General features: G+C 60.1%; 2 protein-coding genes across 12 annotated transcripts in view; one reads left to right on the top strand and one right to left on the bottom strand.

Annotated features, from left to right (window-relative positions):
- Nucleotides 1–19732, top strand: part of CHLSN (cholesin) — a 122142-nt gene extending 102410 nt beyond the window's left edge. Inside the window, exons 4-7 of one of the 6 annotated variants that reach the window (XM_017656356.3) lie at nt 4273–4354; nt 10136–10300; nt 12107–12208; nt 19621–19732. In XM_017656356.3, the coding sequence (XP_017511845.1) occupies nt 4273–4354; nt 10136–10300; nt 12107–12193 (334 nt within the window). In that variant the 3' untranslated portion in view covers nt 12194–12208; nt 19621–19732. Of the gene's footprint in view, nt 1–4272; nt 4355–10135; nt 10893–12106; nt 15869–19620 lie in introns of those variants that run through there. The other 5 variants (XM_037008837.2, XM_073214921.1, XM_037008824.2 and 2 more) reach the window with 5 other exon arrangements.
- Nucleotides 15976–21977, bottom strand: CYP2W1 (cytochrome P450 family 2 subfamily W member 1). Of its 6 annotated transcripts, none has more exons than XM_073214897.1 (9): nt 21762–21977; nt 20293–20458; nt 19842–19991; nt 19615–19772; nt 18283–18456; nt 17829–17967; nt 17557–17741; nt 17023–17201; nt 15976–16764 (listed from the first exon to the last, which is right to left on the bottom strand). In XM_073214897.1, exons 1-9 carry the CDS (start codon nt 21933–21935, stop codon nt 16569–16571), a joined length of 1521 nt encoding a protein of 506 aa, XP_073070998.1. In that variant the 5' UTR covers nt 21936–21977; the 3' UTR covers nt 15976–16568. The 6 variants fall into 6 exon arrangements, with proteins under 6 accessions (XP_073070998.1, XP_036864658.1, XP_073070999.1 ...); XM_037008763.2 differs by having other exon boundaries at nt 17023–17164; XM_073214898.1 differs by having other exon boundaries at nt 20293–20455.
- Nucleotides 21978–22149: the final 172 nt, after the last annotated feature.

The raw sequence follows: 22149 nt of genomic DNA, 5'->3' as shown, positions 1-22149 counted from the left end.
GGCCAGTGACTGCTCCCAACAGTGTGTGTAAAGGGCCTTGCTCCCTGGGGTCCTTGGAGCAGGGCAGGATCACTCTCCAGTGTCCACGTGGGCCAGAGGAAAGGCCACTCCATAGCCTCTTCCCTCACCCGCCTGCTCTGGCCAACCCACTGCAGCCCTGGGGTCCCGCTTGTTCCTGCTCTGCACCCCTGCACAGCCCCCAGGTTCCACCTGGGACCCTCTTGGGTGGGTTCTGACCAGCAGAGCCACATCTGGCTTGCTCTGCACCTGCCCATCTCTGCTGCCCAGCAGAAGGAATCCTCCGTCCTCTATCCTGTGCAGGGCTTTGAACCTGGGGCCCAGCCAGGCCTCATCCCTGTGGCCTGCTGTGACCTTGGCCTTCCCTAGCTCCTGGGTGCCCGTGAGCATTGGAGGCTGGGTGCCTCACCCTGGAACCCCACCCTGGCCCAGGAGCTGCAGTGTCCAGGTGACCTGCTTGTGGGTGGGCAGCTGCAGGCCCTGTGTCCGCAGCAGCCTGCAGCTTCTGGTCACCTGCTGTCCTGCCCAGTTCCTTCATCACCATAAGTAGCTCACAAAGTCACACTGCCTGCCTGACCTGGTACCTGGGAAGTTGAACTTGTCAGATTCATCAGTGGGCCCTGGCCTGCTGCACCGCTACGTCCTGACCACCACGGGCACTGGACCAGGGTTCCTGGGAGGGGCTGCTGGGAAATGCAGGGGGCCCATGAGGACCTGAGCCCAGGAGTGGGCATAATAAAGATGGGGGAGGGGGCAGGTTTGGGAGATACTTAGGAGTGAGAGCCCGCACACCCACGTTCACAGGAGCGGCGTTCACAGCCAAAGGGTGGCATCACCCCAGTGGTGAACCGATGGCAAAAGGGCGTCCCTCCCACAGTGGCACATGATCGGCCCTAAACGGGACAGAAATGCTGGCACCTGCCCCAGTGCCAAGGGACCCTGAGGACACAGCACCCATGACACAAGCCAGTCACAGGAGGACACACACCATGAGGAGGGGAGGCCCTGGGGAGTCACAGTCACAGGGACCTTGTGGGGGGACAGAGAGTCAGTGTAGGGAGACAGACAGGCCTGGAGACAACAGAGGGGCTGCTGCACAGTATGATGTGCTTAATGTCCCTCAGTTGGACTGAAGGTGGCCAAGATGGTAGGTTTTTAGCTCTGTGTTTTCCTGCCCACAGTCCACAGGCTGTGGGGTGAGGAAGAGGGTGTCAGGGAGGCCATGACTATCAGGTGACAGGCAGGTGGCAATGCCACCAACCCAGGAATAGCAGGAAGATGTGATGTTCGTGTCTCCCTGAGTGGTGAGCATTTCCCGGGCAGATGCCGAGACCTGGTGTGGGAGCTGGGAAGCCATGCCCTGCAGAGAGCCGCTTGAGATCTCAGTTCTCACCAATGTGAGAAGGTTTTCCAGTTTTGAGCACTTCCAGCTCAGGTCATGTCTCCCTGTAGTGTGACAGGAGCAGGACCTTCAGTGCATACACTGTACTCTTTAAGGTGAGAACTGAATGCCGCCGTGATTTGGTGGTCGGAGGGTCCCTGCGGCAGCACTGAGGGGTGGGGAGCTGGGGGTGGGGGCCGGCCCCAGACAGGAGCAGGAGAGATGGTGGGCCTGGGGCACAGGTGTGAGGCCCGCAGGGCTCAGTGGGCCATGCGTCGTGACTGGAAACCAGCCATGTCCACGCCACAAGGTGGGAGCTGCAGTGTCTCCTCGTGGAGCATGGCCACGGGCCTATGCTGGAGCCACTGTCACCTGCCTTCATGGGCCCTATCTAGATGTCCTCTCTGTCCTCAGCACCCTCACTGAGTCATGGGGCTGGCACAGCACCCCATGCAGCCCAGAGCACACGTCCCAGCGGCATCGCTTCCTACCCTGGTCGGCACTGCCTGGCTGCCAGTGAGGCCTTGGGTGTCCGGGCGAGCCACAAAGCTCACAGCTCAAGGCCAGGCCCTGGAATAAACCTCCCTCCTGCACACTCAGGTTTTCTGCAGTGAAGACTGCTGTACAAACAGTCATTTTTCCTGGCAGCCCCGGAGGGAGTGGGTGGGGAGTGGGTCTGCGGCTGCACCTCCAAACTCTGCCCTCCAGAGGCAACTGCAGGCAGCAGCTGTCACTCCTGTGAAGTGCTTGGGGACTCACACAGGAGGGAGCATTTGCCAGAGGCTGGGGCTTACCCAGGACAAGCACTGTGCCTGCTAGCCTCCCTACCCCGTGCGTCTTGGGTGGGCCCTGGGCCTGGCATCCGAGCAGGAGCTGTGCCATCTCACCACCATCCAGGGTGCTGAGGCACCCTCACCAGGGGTGCAGCCTGAGGTGCGGACAACTGCCTTCTCAAGGTGGCCCTCGTACTGGCCCCTGTCCCTCCCTGCCTCTCATTTCCCAGCTGGAGGAAATGTACATAGCCCTCTGTCCCCTGGTCCCACCTTTCTCGTCTGTCTGGGGCCTCCTGCCTGCCTGCCTGCCTGCCTGCCATGGGTTTCTGTGGGCCCACTCAGCCTATCTGAAGCCAGCCCAGCACACCCTGGTTTTGTGTGTGCCCTGGCACACTAAGCCACTGTGTGGACTTAGCTGACCCAGAGCCGAGGACTGGATAGGAGGCGCTAATTTAGCTCATGGTGCATCCATGTTACAATGCAGCAGTAATGCTCCCGGCAGCCGAGCCCCTGGTTCGTGGTGGTGGTCTTAACACTTCCACAACATCTCCCTCCGCCCGCTCTGAAAGTCCAGGGGGAACACCAGAGACCCTGGTGGGTGAGTTCAGATGCCATCTTGCAGGGCAGGTGCAGCTGGGGCACAGAGCCCCATAGTAACTTGAACGGGGAATTCATTATGAAGAACCATCATAGTGAGGGCGAGGATGCTGGGCTCACCAGAGCAGGCACCAGGGTGGCCAAAACCCCAGGGCTGGGATGAGCCCAGAGCAGCTGTGGCCCACAGACGGCAGGGACTTGCTGGGACTTGCTGGGTTGCAGAGCTGAGGAGGGGCCAAGGATGCTGGACCTGGGAGGAGGAGCCTTCCCCTGAGACCCTTGGACCTGGAGGCAGTCACTTGGTAACCAGCAGAGGGGTCCCCAGGGCTGTGGTGGCTTCCTGGGTACAGGGGCAGGGCCCTTGGCCCAGCTCCCTCTTTTCTTTTCTGTTTGTCTCATCCTCTGTTTACGCACTGTCCTGCTTTCTTCTGTCTTGACACTGCCTCCCCTCCTCGGGCTACACTTTTGCCTGGGCCCTGCTGAGGGCTGCACCTGCTGGTGCCAGAGACCAGGCCCGGCTCTGTTCTAGAAGCCGGACACGTTGCCCTGTGGGCCTGCTGCCTTAAGTCTGTCACCCTGGCCATGCCAATGAGTGGTGGTGCTGGGGCGTCTGCTCCCCAAGGTGGGGGGTAGTGGCCCAGTGTGTCCCAGCCCCTGTGACTGCTGCTCAAAGCACCCATCGGGGGGTGGCCTGCTGCCCCAGAACACAGTGTGGGTGTGATGCTTGCACCTGCCCCAGCAGGAGCTGCTATCCAGAGAGAATGGTTGAACTCCCCCAGCAAACATCCGGAGAGTAGCGGGCGGACTCCTGGTGCACAGCCTCCTTCCTGCAGACAGCCATCAGTGCCTGAGTGGGCGTGGGAGCCTCTCTCTACCTCTGGAGCCTCTGTCCCAGGGCTTGGCTCTCCGCCGGTGGGGCAGGAGCAGCCACCCCATCCTGACGATGCCCACGAGGGCACCTGAAGCTGCCTGCTCCTTGTACTTCAGCCCCCACGTGGCTCCGTGTGGGCGGCCAACTTTGCTGCCGTGTCCTTGGCATGTGGAGGGGCTGGCACAGCCATGTGTCTCTGTTCCCTGACTTCCGAGGAGCTGGACCGGCATGGCCCCTGGGGTTGGGGTCCCTGGCTCCACTCTCCAACCGCAGCTCTAGCGGGCAGTCTCTGCCACAGCGCAGTGAACACTTCTGGGTCAATGACTGAGCTCATGGTTCAGAATGCTCACGTTAGATTCTGAAGTCATGAAATCACATGGTTGGTAAGTGGCCTGGACCACATGTTCCTCGTATCCTGTTGCAGATATGAGGCAGGCCCAGTGGCCAAGGGCCCCCAATGGGCGTTTGGAGGTGAGGCATCCTCCCGGTGTCTGCTGCCCTCAGGCTGGGGAGGGTCTCCCGAGAACTGCTCAGACACTGGGGGCCTGGTCACATACTCCCCAGCCAGGTGGTACAGGCAGACCCTTCAGGCTCCTCTGTCCACCTAAAAGGGCATGTCCTTGCTTTCCCAGCTGGGCCCAAAAGCATGAGAGTTGGAGATTTCAGAAGACAAGGCAGACCTGGCTCCTGCTGCACATGTACGACCATGACAAGGTGTGTGCAAGGGGTGGGGTGGGGGCTCTCCCAGGGTACAAGGTGTGTGCACTGTGTGGGGGGTGGGGGGCAGGTCTCCCAGTGACTGGGAGGGGAAGGGCCCACTGGCAAGACCTGCTTGGGCCACACTGGCCTGAGGTCCCCAGGCCCTCCTCACTCGGCCTCCCCTGCAGTGGGGGCCAGGAAGGGCAGCCCCAGCAGCCAGCCCTGGCCAGGGAACTCCTCCACGAGGCCAGTTCTCACAGGGCCTATCCAGGCACTGGTAAGAAAGAGGCCTTGGCACCACTGGGGAGGCTCTGGGAGCACCCAGTCCAGCCCTTGATTTCACAGAGGTGAAGCCAGGCCCTGGAAGGCTCTGCACGGGGTTCTGGGTAAGAGCTCCTACACCTGCCGCAGGGGCCCTGACACCCCTGCCAAGGTGTGTCCAGCTGGACCTTCCCCAAGGAGGCTGCTGAAGGTCCAGGAGAGCGGCCTTCATGCCTCTCCTCCTAGTGGGGGGGGGTGAGGCTGAGGCCAGGAGGTGCCATGTCACCCCCCAGAACTGCGTGTGCATCTCCTGCAGAAAAGGACATTCTCTGTGTACCTACAACCCAGCCTCAGAACCAGCCTCAGCCCATGTGGCCGCCCTCAGCTTGGCCTGTCCTTGGTGACGGCCATGTGAGTGGGCATGCCTCTGCCTGGAACTTCTCTGGCCTCACTGACCTCGGCGTGCTTGGAGAGTCGAGTTACTCTGCGGAGCATGGCCACTTGGGTCTGTCTGTCCTGGGCAGACCCAGGTGGGACACTGCCGGTGTTGTGGGAGCCAGGTGTCTGCCTGGCCTTCCCTGGGAAGTTACCCCTTCAGCGATTGGTGTTTCTGTGGGGTCTGCTCTGGGATCAGGGACATCCATTTCTCACCAGACTCAGGTCCTTGAACCTTGGTGTCCACAGCCAGCCCCACAGGGCAGCTGTGCTGTGGCAACTGCCCAACATACTCTTCCATCTCCTGGGGCCTCACCTGCATCTGACGCTGGCGCTGTCCTTGAGGATGGGCGTTGCTGTGCCCCATCATGTTGGTGTCACACTACCAGGGTGGACTCTCGTGACTCGGCGGCTGCTGCCCATCACTGGCGAGATCCTCACCGTGTTAACAGCAGCCCCAGCGGAAGATTGAGGTTCCCCTGGAGCACGGGTGGGGTGGGGTCCTCCATAAAGGAGGCACCTGTAAGCCCACCTCTGAGATATGCCACAAGCATGAGGTGGGGAAGACTCTCAGGCAGGGGCAAAGACTGTCAGCTGTATGGCCATAGCCTCTCACCACCCCTTCCCCACAGCCCACCATCCTGCACAGCCCTGTGCTAGGTCCCCACTTGGCAGCTCAGGGCACCTGCCCCTATCCAAGTGGGGCACCAGACATTGGCTCCCAGGAGCCCAAGCCCAGGGGGCAGATAGTCCCAAGAACTCTGGAGCAGGCATGCCCCACAGGAGCCTGTGGCAAGCCATGTGCAGCACCCCACTGCCCCCACCATCTGCTGTCTCATATTCCAGGAACTGTCCCTCCCCTCCCAGGGCCCAAGGTGCTTCTGTAATGAGTTGGGAGGTGGCGACTGGCTTACCTCCTACAAGGCCTCTTCCAACTTGCCTGGATGCTGTAAGATTTGCGCCCCCAGAGGAGGGGTCCGAGGGTGCCCTGAGCCACCGCCCCAGCCAGGTGGCCCTCTGCCTGTCATTCAGGTCCATCCCCGGAGTCCTAGTCATCCCAGGACCACAAGGTGGCCTAGAGCCAGGCTCACATTTCCACGAAGTCCAAGTATTCCATTTTTTTCTTTAGTTGATTGGTTTTGGTGTTGTGACTAAGAAAGCATTGCCTGATTCATGATGAGGAAAGCTACCCCCTAGTTTTCCTCTCAGGGTTTAGTAGTTTGGGTTCCTGTGTTTAGGCCTTGGATCCCTGTGGTGTTAATTTTGTCGGTGCCGTCAGTGAGGTTTCCTCTGTGTAGGGACATCCAGCTGTCTCACCACCTGATGGAGACGTTTCCTTGGGGCCTTGGCACCTCACTGCTTCTTAACGCCCTATAGTCACATGTTTCGTGTGCCCATGCTAGAATGTGAATCCCAGGAGGACAGGGGCTTGAGCTTTCCCAGACCCCTGGATCCTCTAGCCTGACAGGTTAGAAGGTAAGCAGAGCCTACCTCTCGAAACCTCCCATCCGTTCAGGCTGCCTGGGCTGCCCTGCAGACCGGATAGGTGTGTCTGAAAGCCCGCCTGGGGACTGGAGGTAGTCAGGGCCCAGCACAGGCCATGGTCAGTAAACACTGGGATACAGGGCGGTGCCTGGCCAAGATACCCAGATGGTGGATGGGAGAGAGAAGGCCATGCTGGCTGTTTGACAGTCTAAAGTCCTGGGAACCGAGTCCTGATAAGAGGCCCTGCCCTCCCCCAGTCAGCAGGTGGCGGTGCTGGGGACGCAACTGAGCCCCAGGCAGGAATGAGACCCTTTGCGGCTCAGGTCCCTGGACTATAGACAGGGCGCTTCTCTTTCTGCCTTGGGAGCCCAGTTAAACAGAACTGGAAGTGAGCACACTTTCCAGTCTTTTATTGTAATGGAAGCCACTGAGGCACCGCCAGCAGCCTGGTGCACTTGGCCTGCCTCTGGGTCCCACCCAGTCTGACATCTCCACCTCCAGGTAAATGAGGATTTCTGCCCTGTCTCCCCTCAGATCCAAGCCCTGGAATTGCCTCTCTACCCCGGAGGAGGCCTGCCCTCTGGGAGTTGGAGCCTTGCAGGCCTCCCTCTACACAGCTGTGCCCTGTGACCAGCAACATGTGGCTAAAGGCAGCCTGTCCCCTGGGGTCCTTTCCCAGCAGCCCCTCAGCCACCAGTGCAGCAGCAAACAGGAACCAGGACAGTAGCCCCTTGTTGCCCACCCCCCCAGGCTCTGCCCCAACCATGGGGCAGCTTATAAGACCGGCTCACAGGTGGCAGGCCTGCCCTGGATGCCCCACTGCAACCCACAGGGTACATCTGCCTCCTGGCCCACAGTCAGTGTGCCCCCAGACTCCCTTGGGGTGCTCCTGCAGTCCTGCCCCTCCCTCCGGGTGCCGGGGGGCTTGGCGGCGGCCCGCCCTTGAGCCTCTGCCACTCCACAGTGAGAGCACCAGGACACTCCTCACCCGGACCCTGCACAGAGCTGCCTGCTCACAGCAGCAGAGACCATGACCTAAAGCGGCTTTGTCGTGGCCTTCTGGGCGGACTTGTCTACAGAAACCGCTGGTGTCTGCTTCCACCAGGAGCCTCACTTTGAGCCTCTAAGGCAACAGGCCTAACCTTGTGGTGGCCCCCTGCCTACATGTATGCACCTGTATGTGTGTGTGCCTGTGCGTGCGTGTGTCTGTGTGTGCCCAAGGGTGTTCAGAGCAGGATATAAGATTGGGTTTCATAGGATGAGATGGATGCTAAAGCCAAATCCGAGGCAGGGGTGGGCTGACAGTGGAGCTGAGCAGAGAGCCCAGAGTGATCTTTGCGTTCATGGCGGTGCAGAGACCTTTCCCTGAGGAAGAACCGTCTTTGAGCAGTGCTGGTTTTGCTGGATGTCCCTGCGCAAAAGAGTGAGGGCGATGCTACCTCATGCCGTGTATGAAAACTGACAGGGAGTCACAGACCAGTAAAGAGCCGGACCCAAAATTCCTGGAAGGAAATAGGTACACATCTCATGACCTTGGGCTGGGCAATGGTGTCTTAAATATAACTCCAGAGGCACAGGTGACAAATGGAAAGGACAAACAGGACCTCTTCAAAACCAAAAACTTTGTGCTGCCAACATCATCATCAGGAAGGTGAAACTGCAGCCCAAGAATGGAAGGAAATATTTGCAAATCACATACCTAATAAGGGACTCATATCTAGAATATATGAAGAACTCTTCTAACCCAATAATAAAGACACCCCAATTTAAAAAGGGGCAAAGGCTCTAAACAGACATTTCTCCAGAGAAGATACATAAATGACCAGTAAAGTTGCTGAACATCACTAGCCACTGGGGAAGTACACTCGAACCACAGTCAGCTGCCCCTCATGCCACCAGGACAGCTGTGACCAAAAGACAGATGATTACAAGTGTCAGCAAGGGTGCAGGGCCTTTTTCTGTGAATGTGCATTTTATAGCAACTTACTTTTTGTATAAGTGCAATATATTTTCTCATTTCCCTGAGGATACTACTAATACATTTTTAATGTTTTCTTCTCCCTCCTTAACCTTTTATGCAGGTTGCTCTTGGTTTGTTTGGCTTCTGACTTTGAATCAGAAACTATTCAAATGTCTGCTGCCCCGTGGAGGTGCACCCATATTTAGGAGGGGCCCACAAAGGACTGTGAGCGCCCCATGCAGGTTGATGGACTGGGCTCAGGAACCCCAGTTTCAGAATCTTTGGGTTTCTTCTCTTGTATTCCTCAGGTTATAGGATAGAGTTTTCTAGTCCTGAAGGCACAAGCTTGGCTGCGGTTCTGGAAGCTCACTGGGGAGGTGGTTGGGAAGGCTCACATTCAGCAGATAATACTCCCTCCCCTTTCACTGCACCTGGCCCACTGACCCAGAACGGAGCCCCCAGACCACCCGTCTCAGTGGCCAGGGTAAGGGACAGTCAGTTTGCTGATTGGAATAAGGAATCTAGAGATCTGCTAGTTTAGAAAACTGCTTCATTTTTAAAATTCACGTACCATAACATTCACCATTTTAAGTTACTAATTCTCATGAAGCCAGTTATATGGAGTTTTTTTGTGTCTTTCAGTGTCATAGGTAAGAAATTGCTTAATCCAAGGTCACAGATGTTTTATATTTTCTTCTGAGTTTTGTAGCTTTAGCTCTTACTTGCAAGTCTTTGATCCGTTTTGAGTTAACTTTTGAATAGGATGTGAGGTTGGGATCCAGCTTCATGCTTTTGCGCACGGGCGCCCGGCCAGCTGGCACCATGTGCTCGGGAGTTGTTTCTTTCCCATGGGAAGGACTTGGCACCTTTGTCAGTTCACTGTAGATGTGAAGAACTGTAGAGTCCATTTCTAGACTCTCGCTTCCATTCCACCGACTGTCCTTATGCCAGTACCACACTGTCTGGTCACTGTAGCTTTGTAGTGAGTTTTGAAATGGAGGCATGTGAGTCACCAACTGCTTTTTAAATGATTTCTGGCACTTCTGTTCTCACTCTGACTTCTGAAAGTGGCTGGCCCAGCTGGTTCTGGAGTCCTGGGGGCAGAGTGGGGGTGATCTGTAATATGATTGGTTTTCTCAGCAGTAAACTTGTCTGCTAAGTCAGTTATCACTCATCTCCAGCGCTAAAATGCTGTCAGTTATCTTTTCCTGCAGTCTTCTGCCCCAGCAGATTTTTCTCTTTAAAGGTCTTTACTGCTGATTCAGTGGCATTTCAGGAGGGTGTGGGCAGTGATGTCCAGAGCCTGACGTTTGTGGGGCATGGGAGCAGGGGCTGCTCCCGCAGGCTGCCCCCAGCCCCTGAGCCCTGCCTGGAGTGATGTGCCAGGGCACCAGGTGTGGCCTGAGGGCCCTTGGCAGACATGCCCAGAGGCTGAGTGGTGCCCGCCGCAGCCTGACCACGAGCCCCTCTGGTGCTGGCGTGAGGACATTGGGCTGGACGGTCCCCTTGCAGGCACCCGGTGAAGGCTGAGATGCCAGCGGCCATACCAAGAGCCCTGCTGGGGTCCCCACCGCGAACATCTCATTTCCCTGACTCGTGTTCATGTGCCACACGCCCCCACCTGGCCCCTGACACTTGTCCTCTTCCGCCTCCAGGTCCCTGACGAGCACTTCTCCACCCTGCTGGCCTACCTAGAGGGGCTCAAGGGCCAGGCCCGTGAGCTGACAGTGCAGAAGGCTGAAGCCCTCATGCAGCAGCTGGATGGGGTAGGCGACAGCACAGACCCCCTGCTGCTGGAGAAGACCCAGCGTGTGCGGCAGGTGCTACAGCTGCTCTCCTAGGGCCGGGTGGCGGGCAGGCCTTCCCCTGCTGGGGGTCCGGGGCTCCAGCTGGGACCAGCAAGGTCACCAGCAGGTCTCAGGCTTCCAGGGGCTGGACCCTGTTCCTCCTGAAGGCACTTGAGCTCTGAAAGGACCACCTCTCCCTCCTGTCTCAGTCAGAGACTGTTCATAGATGAAGACAGGCAGTCCTCTCAGAGCAGAGCACTGGCACTCTGGCACAGCCCAGAGACACCAATCCTGGCTTCCCAGATCCCCCGAGGTCCCAGGGGAGCTGCTTATTGAGGGAAAGTTCTATTTTTCTACCAGGATGTCTTAGGGATTGGCCAGAGCCCCCCTTTCCATCAGCTGTGGTGCATCAATGTTGGGTGGGCCTGCCCCAGCCCCGGGCCCTGCACATTGGAGTGGGCTGCCCCCTGCTCAGACTGCACACTTCCTGGTCTCCTGCCATTTGCCCAGAGGTCTGGGCTGTGGCTTATCCACCTCTCACCTCCCTTCTGGGCCATGCCAGGGCCTTGCTGACCCATTTCAGGAAAAATCTGGCTACATTTTCAATAAAAACCAGCCCGCCTAGGCCATGGCTCTCAGGTGACCCATTCTCCAGAAGAGCTTTCTGGAGAGAGTGCGTGTCTGTCAGGCCGTGAGGCCCCGGGCGGCAGCCCTTCTGGTGTCAGTTCTGGCCACCTGCTCTGCGACCTGCCTCTTCTGGCATTGGCAGTGACCGTGTGGCTGCTCTCCCGGCCAGGAAGTGCACCTGCTCTGTCTGTGCGTTGACAAAGAGCATGTGCCTTGGGCCCTGAGAAGTCACAGGGTTCTGAGTGCACGGAGGCTGCACTCAGGGTGTGGTGGCTGGTCCACCTCCGCACACCTGCCCTTCATGCTCTGCAGGCCCTGCAGAGGATCAGGCAGTGGCGCAGGTGTGGCAGTCTTAAAACTTGTCCACCGCCCTTTGACACTCTACTCCATGGTGAGGGGTCAGCTTTCAAACTGGGAGAAGGCAGGAGTGGCGCCAAGTGACTTCCTAGGCAAGGAAGGGAGAGGAAGCAGCTGCCTGCTGGCACTCTCAGGACTCAGCCACCATGGTGAGCGGTGAGCTGTGCCTACCAAGTGTTGCTAAAATTGCAGATTTGTGACCCAAATGGTTGACTGCAGATCCCAGAACACAATGAGGCTGCATGATGAGAACCAGTTACATCCTGGATCACAGTGCCAATCATGAGGCGTAGGCCCTGGGCCTGGGCATGGGCCCCCTTATTCCAGAATGAGACCCTGGGCCTCCTGTGGCCACTCCTGGCCTGGCTGGGCCTCCCTGGCCGTGGCCCCTGGGGCTTGATCACAGAGCAGCATCCCCTGCTCTGGTTTGTGGGCACGGGGCCTGCTGTGAGGGCAGCTTCAGCTGCTGGGACACCCGTGGTGAGGAGCTCTTTGGAGCAGCCAGACTGGGACCCCAGCGGGGTGACCTGGGCCCTGGGCAGGCACCTCGCTGGCCATATAGGGCTTCCTTCTTCCCTGGACTCTGGGTCACTCCACCACACCACTGTGAATGAGTGGCGCTCAGCCACTCTTTGGAGGATGTTCGGCCCGACCCCACCCCCACCCCTGCTGCAGCTGAAATTCTGATCATGCACGTGCGCACATGTCTACCTCTGGGTGAGAATGATGGGCCAGCACCTGCTCTGGCCGGATGGCTCTTGGGGCAGAGTGAGGCTCCCTGGCCACCCTGTGTCTGTTAGTGGGGAGCTGAGCAGGACACTTTGGGGGCTGCAAGCCTGCGTTGCAACTCCACAGATGATCTTCAGCCAAGCAGCAAGAGTGCCAGCCTCGCCATACCTGGGCTCTGAACCATCTGAAAAACACACTGGGAAATTACAGTAAAGGAAGATCCACAAGGTACAAAGCAGAGGCAGGTTCTTTTTAAGGAACTGTTGTTGACTAACAAGGAAACATAGCTCTGGGTTTCCTGGCAGTCAAGTCAAGAAGGGAAATGTGATGGCCCCTGCCCTCCTTGTTAATGGGCCAGTGGCTCCCTCACTGGAGCGGAAACGCTCCCTGACACTTGGAGGGCTGTCCCCATTGAGAGCTCCTGTCAGAGCATGAAGGGCCACTCCTGACAGCGCCCACTGGCAGCAGGTGCAGAGGGGAGGTGACACAGGTACTCAGGGGCGTACCTGAGTGTGGGACATGCTCCAGAACCGGGCAGCCCTGGGATTCCCATGCTGGTCAGACATGGGGAAGGGTCTGAGCCCTGGGGCCAAGCCATGGCTTGGGGATGGCTACACATTCCTAGGGGTTTTATTAGTCCCTGACCAAGCAGGCCTGCTGGGGGCACTGGGCTGAGGAGCTCCCTAACAATGGCCATTGTTCTCCCATCGGACTCCCAAACTGGAAGCAACCCAGAGGTCCACGGCAGGTAAGCTGAGGCCCCACAGGATGGCCACCCACTGGGCAGGAGAAAACCAAGGTTGGCCATGAAGGCACTGTGTGGTTCATTTACCCCAAATTCTGTAAATGGGGGCTCACCTGGTGACAGATTACAGGTGGGGGACAGGCCGGTGCCCTGGGGGAAGCGCCCACTGGAGGCTGCCCAGCACGTGCGGGTGCTGAACTCGCCAAGCAGGGCATCTCAGTCTGGTTGTGAACCTGCTCCCAGAGGTGAGGCAGCCAGTGCTCGTGGGCTGAGCTCCAGGAAGAAATGTTAAGGCCGCATTTGTTGTCACCCTGAAGCCCATTGTTACCAAAGTTGTGTGTCCAGTGGGTAAACAGCAGCACTGCTAAGTCAGAACGCTGTTCTCCGGCAGGTGGGGTGGATGGGGCAGTCCATGTGACCAGCGATGGTGACAGGTGGTGGCCAGCACGCCGGCCTTCAGGAAGCAGTGCCTTCTCCCAGTTCTAGGATTTGCATCTAGTGGTTGCCCAGGAGTCTCCTGCTACCTGCTGACTACTATCCAAGGCAGCTCTCCCTGCCCCCTGAGCCTCTGGGAGAGTTGTCTCTGTTTTTGGGTGAATCAGTGTTCAGCATTTACAGCTGTATGATGATTATCGTCAGGATGCCCCTGATGGAGGCTGCCCCATGGCACAGGGTGCAGGGGAGGCTGAGTGCACAGTGCTTCTGGAGTTGGGAGGCCACGGAGCCAGGCTAGCCCAGGAGATCTCAGTGTGAGTCTGTCCTGGGTGCTTGATCTTCATCCATAGGATGTCTGCTCTGGGAGGCCAGGCCCTGAGACTTTACACTCAGCCTGGGTTCTGGACAGTTTGCTTGTGGCTTGGAGGTGGTTCTCCGTGGCTTAGGAAGGATAACGCACATGTGGTGTGGCCAGGCGTCCCTAAAGCCTGAGGCAGAGCTGGGCCAAGCTGCCTGCCAGCCCTGAAGGTCCCCCCACTAGAGAGGCCGGGGGCCACGGCTGCCCACATGATCCCAGGCCTGGCGTCCAGCTTGTCTGTCACCTGATGGACATCTTCAGGGGCTTGTGTTGAAGGTTGTGCAGCTGGAGGCCTAGCTCACTGGAGGTGCAGCTGGCAAGAAATAGGATCCCAAACTTGTCAGTGCCCATGGATGGGTAATGTATAAATAGCACAGCCCCTCCACACTATGGAATATTACTCAGCCCTGAACAGGGAGGCAGTCCCAACAACTGCTCCAGTGGGATGCACCCTGTGGCCCCATGCTGGGGGAGGTAAACCAGTCACAGGAGGACACACACTGCAGGGTTCCACCTTGTGAGGTCTCTGGGGGAGGCAAATCCAGAGACAGAAGGTGGATGGTGGGGGCTGGGGAGGGGAGGGATGCTCAGTGGGAACAGGATCAGTGTGGGGAGTTGGGAGGTCCTGGGGATGATGCACAGCAGTGTGAATGTGCTTATTGCCCCAAGGTGGACTGAGAATGGCTAAGAGTAGGTTTATATTATGTATGTTGTGCCATAATAAGAAAAATACAAAACAAAACCAACTAGGACTTGAGGGTGAAGAGATGGCAGGTGGTCTGAAAGGCCACAGGGGAGGCCTGTGCATCCCCTTGCATCCCACCTGGTCTCCACGATGATGAGTTAGATGAAGGGATCCTCGGGGTCCTCAGGGGAGGGCAGCACCAAGTTCCTACTCCCCTCTCAAGCCCTGGGCTGGGGCGGGTGAGGGTCCTGCCCAGCCTGCCCTCTGGGCTGAGTCTCGGAACAGGGTCGGACAGGGGTGCCCACCACCAGCCCAGGGCTTGCGTCCCCACGTTCAGTGGGCCACAGGGTGTTGAGGTCACCGTGTGGGTCTCCCACCTGTAGGTGGCTCCATGCAGCCCAGCCAGAGCTGCAAGCACGTGCCCCACAAAGAGCCTCCTAGCCTGTCCAGGTGGACCCCTCCACTGGGGTTCAGGGGCTCCTCCAGGAGTGTCCACCTCCCCTGAAGGCCCCTGGTGGGTGGGAGGCCGTGAGCCTCCCCCTGTCTCCACTCCCCGGCTTGCTTCAGGCCACCGTGCAACCTGGGACCCAAACAGCTGCCTGTGGGGCTGAGGGGTGCAGAGAGTATGGTTTTAAAGCCTTTTCCACCAGGACCTTCACCTGTCAGCCCTGTAGAAATTCTTTTTAAATTTGTGCTTGGCAAATTAAACAACTACCGTAGAACATCAGCTAACCAATTGGGGTCTTTCAGGAAAACTTAAACACCTTTGGAAGTGGTCCATTTTCATGCCTGTCTCGTCAGTTAGAAAATAAGTCTCAGTTTCTGCATCCTGCCGCCCAGGCTGAAACTGGACCCACCCACCCTGGAGGTGCCCTGAACCCCATTCCTATGCAGGGGCGGGGGCGGTACTCCTATCAACGGGGTCCCAGCAGCTCTGCATTTAAACTGAAGAAAAGGGGCCCCCAGACGCCAGCTTCCCACTGTAATGCCAACGTCTCCCCGCAGCCGCCCACTGCCCCCTCAAGCCCTCCCTCACGGGGGCAGGGTCTCTTCCAACCACAGCTTCCCACGGCCAGTCTGGGATGTTCTGCCTCAGCTCTGAAGCATGCTGCTACTTTGCCCCCAAGTCGTGAAGTCAGATTTGTGCCCACTGGGTCATGTGACCCCTCGAATGACGTGCCCGCCAGCCCCGTGCCCCTCATATCATGGAAATGCCGCATATTTCAGACAGGCAGGCAAACACCCCAGAGACAAAGCGGTCCGGACCAGCCCGCACCTTGTCCGCGGAGCCCTCGGGGCCCACACTGCAAGCACAGCGTCCTGATACGTCTGCACCACAGCCCTGCCTGTGATCTGTGTGCTGGCCCCTGAGGTCTGTGTCATTTCCCTTTGACCTCCGGACACTGCTCCATGGGGGGTCATGCAGTTTCTTTCCTTCCCCCTCCCCTCTGCAGGGGTGCCCAGCACTGGAACCACCAGGCTGTGGGGGCCCCGCCCAGTCTCCGCCAGTGTCCTGTTCACCAGCTTCCATGTGGGCAGGTGCCCCACATTGCCTCGGACAGATGGTCAGATTTACTGATTTTTGCTAATCTGATGCCCTCCTCATCCTCACCCCCAGCTGGGAGCACATGTGTGCCCCCCACCCCAGCCTCCTTCCAGGCCGGAAGGTGAACTCTGGACAGGCAGAAACCACGCCTTATTTGCCCAGGACCCTAGCCTCCTCCTGTCCACTACCCAGTCCTATGTGCCCTGCCATAGAGACGGGCAAGGAGCTGGTTCTAGGCTTTTTAATTTCAAAAGCCAAGGCTTCAAAAACAGAAGGGTCTAGGGTAGATGAAATGGGGAAGCAGAATAGTGACCAGAGAAGAGGCTCTCAGAGGGCGGTTGGGCTGAAAGGCTGCTTTGCTTCCTCACCAGCCCACTGCACCCCCCACCCAGGGCCTGGGCCCACTCAGCTGTGGAACAGGGCAGCCCCCACTGTGAGGGTGGCCAGGGTGGGAAGGCCCCAGGCCACGAGGGGGTTGCCAGATAGAACACAGGATGCCAGATAAATGTGAATTGTAGATAAGCAATAGTTGTGCCCGTGTAATGGTGTCCTGTGGAGGCTTATGTGGCAAAGCTGCGTCAGTGAGGTTGCTGGGCAGCCAGGGTGCCGGTGGGGGGCAGGCTGGGTGCACAGGCAGGAGCTGGAGGGGTCTGGGAGGAGGGAGGGAGTCCTGCTCAGACTGGGGGCCCTGGGGGAGACAGGAGAAGTCTGGGGACTCAGGTGCAGTACCCAACAATGGGCCGTCCATCCTGCCTCCGTCATCCGCAGAGCACCCCAGGCAGGGACTCTGCTCGGCAGTGCAGGCCAGACCACCCTCAGTCAGTGCCTTGGTTCCTGGGCACTGCACACAGGGCCTGGGCTGGCGGCCTCATGGTGAAGGCCGGGGTGGGCGTGGTATCCAGGGTGGCGGGGCTGAGGCCAGGTGGGGGCAGCAGGCGGTACCTCTGGAGAAGGCCGGCAAATAGCAGGAACAGCTCCGACCGGGCCAGGGCCTCCCCAATACAGACACGGCGGCCTGCAGGGACAGGGCAGCCCCAGTGAGCCCAACCAGTCTCCCAAAGAGGGTAAGGGGGCACCCGGGGAGGACTTGGGGGGCCACCTGGTAGTATGGCCTGGTGACTCAGACACCATCTAGTTCTGAGTGGCAGTCGCGGGCACTGGAAGCTCTGGCTGTGGCAGTGTCTGCAGCCAGCAAACCTTCTTCCCACATCCCTGTGACATGGCCTCCCAGAGCAGGTGAGGGGCCCACACCACCCCCCTCGCCTGCGTGAACCTGCAGAGAAAGGCAGGAAGGCCGCCCGCCTCACAAAGCGCCCCTCGGCATCCAGGAAGTGGCCAGGGTTGAACTGGTGGGGGGTCTCCCACTGTGTCTTGTCCAGGAGCACGGAGCTCAGAAGGGGGACCACAGGTGTGCCCTGCAGGCAGGACAGCAGGCAGACCCAGACGGGAGCCCTGAGAGAGGGTCCCCAGCGTGGGGGGTGGGGGTGGGTCCCTGGGTCCCTCCCACCCCTGCCTGGGTCAACTCCTTCCACACCCGCTGGGGCCAGCATTAGCCCCAGCTCACATGTAGAGCATCCCGTGGGCCTCAGCAAGGCCCCGTGACAGCCCCCCACCCCACCTTGTGCACACAGAAGACCCAGGTCTGTTGCGAGGAAGCCCCGGGACTGAGGTTGAGGGCTGCCCTCCTCCTGAACCCTCTTTCCTGCCTCCCACGGGCACCCTTAGTCCCTGAGGTGCCCAGCCCAGCCCACCACAAGTGCTGTGGTCCAGGAGGGCTCAGAGTGGTGGTGGGTCCTGGCCACCCCACCTTGGGGAGCAGGTAGGTGCCCAGCTGCATGTCAGTGGCCGTGCAGCGCGGCACGTGGGGCAGGAGCGTGATGAACCGCTGGACCTCGTGCAGTACAGCATTGGTGTAAGGCAGCAGCTGCTGGTCCTCCAGCTGCGGAGGCCGCTCTGGCCCCAGTACACGGTCCAGCTCCTCCTGCACCTGGCCTGCAGCGGGAGGTAGGTGCCAGGGTCCCTGGAGCCCACCCCCTTGGCCTGGGAGCCCCCAACCACCGGGCAGGAGGGCTCACTCACCCTGCACACCCGGGTGCTTGCCCATCAGGAGGGCGGCCCATTGCAGCGTGGCTGACGTGGTCTCTGTGCCAGCCATGACCATGTCCAGGGCACAGGCCACCACATTGGCCTCGGCAAACAGGCCCTCGGGGTCTTTCCCCTGCAGGGAGAGGTGGGGCTGTGTGCTCAGCTGGGGGCTGGGCCCTGTGGACCCCAACCCAGCCCAGGCCTCAAGAAGGGCAGATGACACACTGGTGGAAAAGATGGAGCCAGGACCCACTGGGCACCACCAGCCATGGTTGTTTTACTGCCTCCTCTCAGTCCCCCAGAGGATAGGTGGGCCACACCTCATTTCACAGACTGAGAGAAGAGGCTTGGAGAGGCCCCCAGCCAGCAGGTGGAGGCGTGCGGTGCGGGACCAGCATGGACCCCTTCCCGGCCCCACTGGCCCTGGATGCCCCTGTCTCGCGCACACCTGGCATTGCCGCACCAGGGCATCCATGTAGCTCTGCACTGGGCCCCCCTGGAGTGTGGGGGGCCGCTGTGCCTCCAGGAGGGTCCTCAAGATGGTTCGCACCTTCTCAATCTTCTGCAGGACAGGCCGGTGCAGCTGGAGGAGGGCCCCGAGCCAGGGGTATATGTTGAACAGCTGGGGCGAGATGGGGGGTGGGGTGAGGCCACGCATCCCACAGCAGGCCCCACACCTGTCCACAGGTGTGTTCACCAGTCAGTCCTATAGCCACAAGAGGGTGCCCCCAGGTGGGGCTCTGAGTGCTGGGGTCACAGGATGGGTGATCTGCCTAGGTGGTTTCATGGGGCCACAGCAGGGACTGTACCCACCCCCCTGCTGTCCATCCACCTAGTGGTAGGACGGAGATGGGGCAGGTCTGCCACGAGAATTACTTTGAATCTGCTGCAAGCCATTCAGAAAAAGATTTGCTGGCATCAGAGCTTCCTCAGTCTGCTGTCCATCTGACAAGGTTGGAGGACTGCACGTGTCCAGCATGCAGGCAGGACTCTGTAGGTGGTGACTGCTCTCTGGGCCACACCAGCACTGCTGTGTCCTCCAGAATATTAACTATCCCTGATGCACGTGCTCAGGGCACCTCAGCGGAGCAGCCGCCATGGGATGGAAGGCCAGGGAATGCTCTGCCCTTACCTCCAGCCTCCCCTCTGGGGGCTCCTGGGTGGCCATGGCCAGCCCAGCTTCCACAGGGAGGCCAACTCCTGCCGGTGAGCATCAAAGGCTCCTCCACCCATGGGCTAGTGTCAGAAGCCATGGGCTTCAGATCCCCTGGGACTCGCGGCTGCTGGCAGCCTTGCCTGGGGCTCAAGGCCTGGCTGAGGCTGGGGCGAAAAGCTGTGGGGGCGCTGTGAATATGCCCCACACAGGCCACGGGCTTAGGGGAGTCATGGCTATGGGTGGCTGCTGCACACATGAACACACTGAATTTGGGGAAGGAAGTGTGCATGGCCGGGAGCTCTGGAGATCAGGCAGTCGTGGGGCCTCTGACAATGGGAGGACTCCTGGGGGACATCCAGGCCCCCCCAGGGAGGAAATGCCCTGCCCCCACTATTGCAGGCCGGCGGTAGGGACCACTGCTCCAGGCTGCCTAATTTCCCAGAGCATAGGGACTGGCCTGGGGCCACAGGGCCAAGTGACCTCAGGAGCTGGCCGTGCCTGGCCTCCTGGCTCCAGATGTGGGACTGCTGTTACGAAGTGGCAGCTCACCTCTCTCTGGTAGGGGGCCGTGCTGGGGTCAGCTCCCTATCCCCCTACCCTACGCCAGGAGCAGCAACCTCTCACCTGCAGGCTGGGGCTCCCCAGGAGGATCATGACCTCATCGATGAGGCCCAGCAGGGACACGAACACAGGATCCCCGTAGTCAAACCGCCGGCCGAACAGGAGAGTGAAGGTGACGTTGGAGGGGGCCCAGCCCAGCAGGGCCAGGGGGAAGGGCCGGCCTGGGGGCAGGGAACAGAGGCCTCAGGGGCGAGCAGTCCCCAGGAAGGGGTGTGCTGGCCCCCACTCACCTCCATAGCTGTCCAGCTGTCCCGCGAGGCACCTCAGTTCCTGCAGGACCTTGTCAGCCACAGGCTGCCTCCCCACGCCCAGGCTGTGGAAGGCGTGCACCGTGAACTGGCGGGCTGCCCTCCAGCGCGCCCCAGACGAAAAGAAGACACCTGTGGGCCAGACGGTGCCCAGTGAGCAGCTCCAGGTAATGCAGGCAGGGAGCAAGTGCGGCCATCAGGGCCCAGGCAGCCTGTCTGGGGCCTCAGCCTCATCTTGAGCCTGCTCTCCCAGGAGCTGGCCCTGGCTGGGCCTTTCCCACTGCACTCCAGCCCTCTGCACGCCCGGCCTGCCCCTCCCTGGGAACCATGCTGGGAGTGCTCTCCTGGGGCCCCCATCTTACTGGAGTCCTGGGGCGCCCATGGCCGGGACGCAGGGCTGGCCTTTGCCCCTTTCCCCCAGCAGCATACCTACCCCCACCTCCCTGGATGAGCTGGAAAATGGCGATGGGGGGCCGGTCGGCCAGTTCCTGCCCGGTGCCCACCAGGGCTTCCCTCACTGCCTCGTAGCCCGTCAGCACCACTGTCTTCTGGCACCCCAAGTGGACTGTGAACACCGTCCCATACCGTTCTGAGAGCTGCTGGGGATGGGCAAGGGTCACCCAGTAGCCCCCTCCTGGTCCCCTGGGAGGCCTGCAGGCCATCCTGTGTGGGGCAGACACAGGGGTACTCAGAGCTGGGGTGGCCAGGTGGGGGACGGGGGCAGCTGGAGTGGCCGGGGGTGTGCTTGGCTGGAGCAGGGCCTGGGGGACGTCCCCTTCAGGAAGGCAGGGCCACCATTTGGTAGTGTGTGTAGCTGTCATGAGCTTCTTTTCAGGGGAAACACTCTCTTGAGCCCCAAGAGGAGGCGGGGTAAGAGGAGCCACCTTCCAGGTGACCTGTGCCAGACTCCCAGGTCCACATGGGAGTGGGCCTGATGGACTTGGCCCCTGAGGCCCTACCCCTGCTCCCTGTCTCCCAGCACTGAAACCCAGATAGACAGGAGTGGCTGCTCCCTCTGACCCCCTGCCCAGCATGAGGGTCCAGAATGAGATCCTGGCAAAGGCTGGCCTCTGGGGCCACAGCATCTGCCCAGTCCCCTTCTGTCCCCACAGCATCCTTGCCCAGGGCAGGGAGGGCTGACACGTCCCCACTTTACAGACGAGGAAACAGACCTGGGGTCAGGAAATGAGTTGCCGTCCATCCTGTGCACTGAGGGTTGGAGCAGGGCCTGCCCTTCCTGTCCACTGCCTGCTCTGCCCTGGCACACCAGAGGGCAGCCTCGGATGCAGCCCTGGGCACAGGGCCTGAGAACCCCGGCACCTGCACCCAGTTGGGGGGCCACTTCAGCCAGGGTGCTCGGGGCTCATCAGAGCTCCCACCTGTAGGAAGCTGTGCCATGGGGAGGGGGCTGGACAGCCGTCACAGTGGGGGCCAGTCCTGCACCCCCACTCCACCCCTGGGCCAGCCATCTCCTGGCTTCAGGTCAGGGCGGCCTGCCCTCAACATGGGGTTAGAGCCATCAGGTCTCCAAAAAGGCCTGCCTGGCAGACACACTCCCAAGAGCACTGCCTTCTTCCCTTTGCTGCCCCTAAATCTGGCCCTCCTGCAGGCTCTTGCCAAATGCTGCCTCGTCCAGAGAGCCCTCCAGGCATGCCATTCCTGGCCCATGCTCCTCAGATGGCCCATCTGCTTCCCTGGGGGGTGGGGCATCTTTCTCTTCCCCAAGGCAGGATAGTGCCCAGCCACATGTGTCCCCTGCCAGGCCCGTGCCAGGCTGGCTACGAAACTCCTCCCCCACAGGGGTTCTGAAGCATGGGGGCCGGGGCACCTGAGATGGGCGCTCAGAGCTGGCTTGGCCCAGCAGCAGGACCTGTGCCTCAGGACGTGCCTGCTCTGCCCTACCTCCATCAGTGACCGGTCCTGCTGGGACACTCGCAGCAAGTGCAGGTTCCCGACCAGCGGCAGTGGGCGCGGCCCAGGGGGCCAGCGAGGGGCTGTGGAGGGGGTGTGGGTGCAGGCGCAGAGCAGCCCCCAGAGCCCCAGGAGCGCCAAGAGGCCCAGGAGCAGCAGAGCCATGAGGACGAAGGCGGCGAGGCCCCAGCTCCCCTTCCTGGGCCCACTGTCCCGCCCTGTGCCTTATAGGCCTCCAGGAGGGTGTGCCAGCACCCCACCCGCCCCCCACCACCCTGAGAATGTGGAGCGAGCAGTTTACAGGCAGCGAGATAGTCAGGCAGCTTAAAGTGACAGGCGTGCGTGGAATGTGGGGCTGAGCCTGTGGCGGAGTCCTAGG

The sequence above is a fragment of the Manis javanica genome, chromosome 10, assembly GCF_040802235.1.
Source record: "Manis javanica isolate MJ-LG chromosome 10, MJ_LKY, whole genome shotgun sequence".
NCBI lineage: Eukaryota > Metazoa > Chordata > Mammalia > Pholidota > Manidae > Manis > Manis javanica.
This window is presented reverse-complemented; position numbering and strand designations above follow the sequence as displayed.

Excerpts from the sequence above, each read along its gene's own strand:
- CYP2W1 (XM_073214897.1), bottom strand. The coding sequence starts at position 21,935 with ATGGCTCTGCTGCTCCTGGGCCTCTTGGCGCTCCTGGGGCTCTGGGGG. Across the intron at positions 17,742-17,828 it reads CAAGCACCCGGGTGTGCAGG|GCCAGGTGCAGGAGGAGCTG; the intron begins GTGAGTGAGCCC and ends CTCCCGCTGCAG. Across the intron at positions 16,765-17,022 it reads CTTCCTGCCTTTCTCTGCAG|GCCGCCGTGTCTGTATTGGG; the intron begins GTTCACGCAGGC and ends CTGTCCCTGCAG.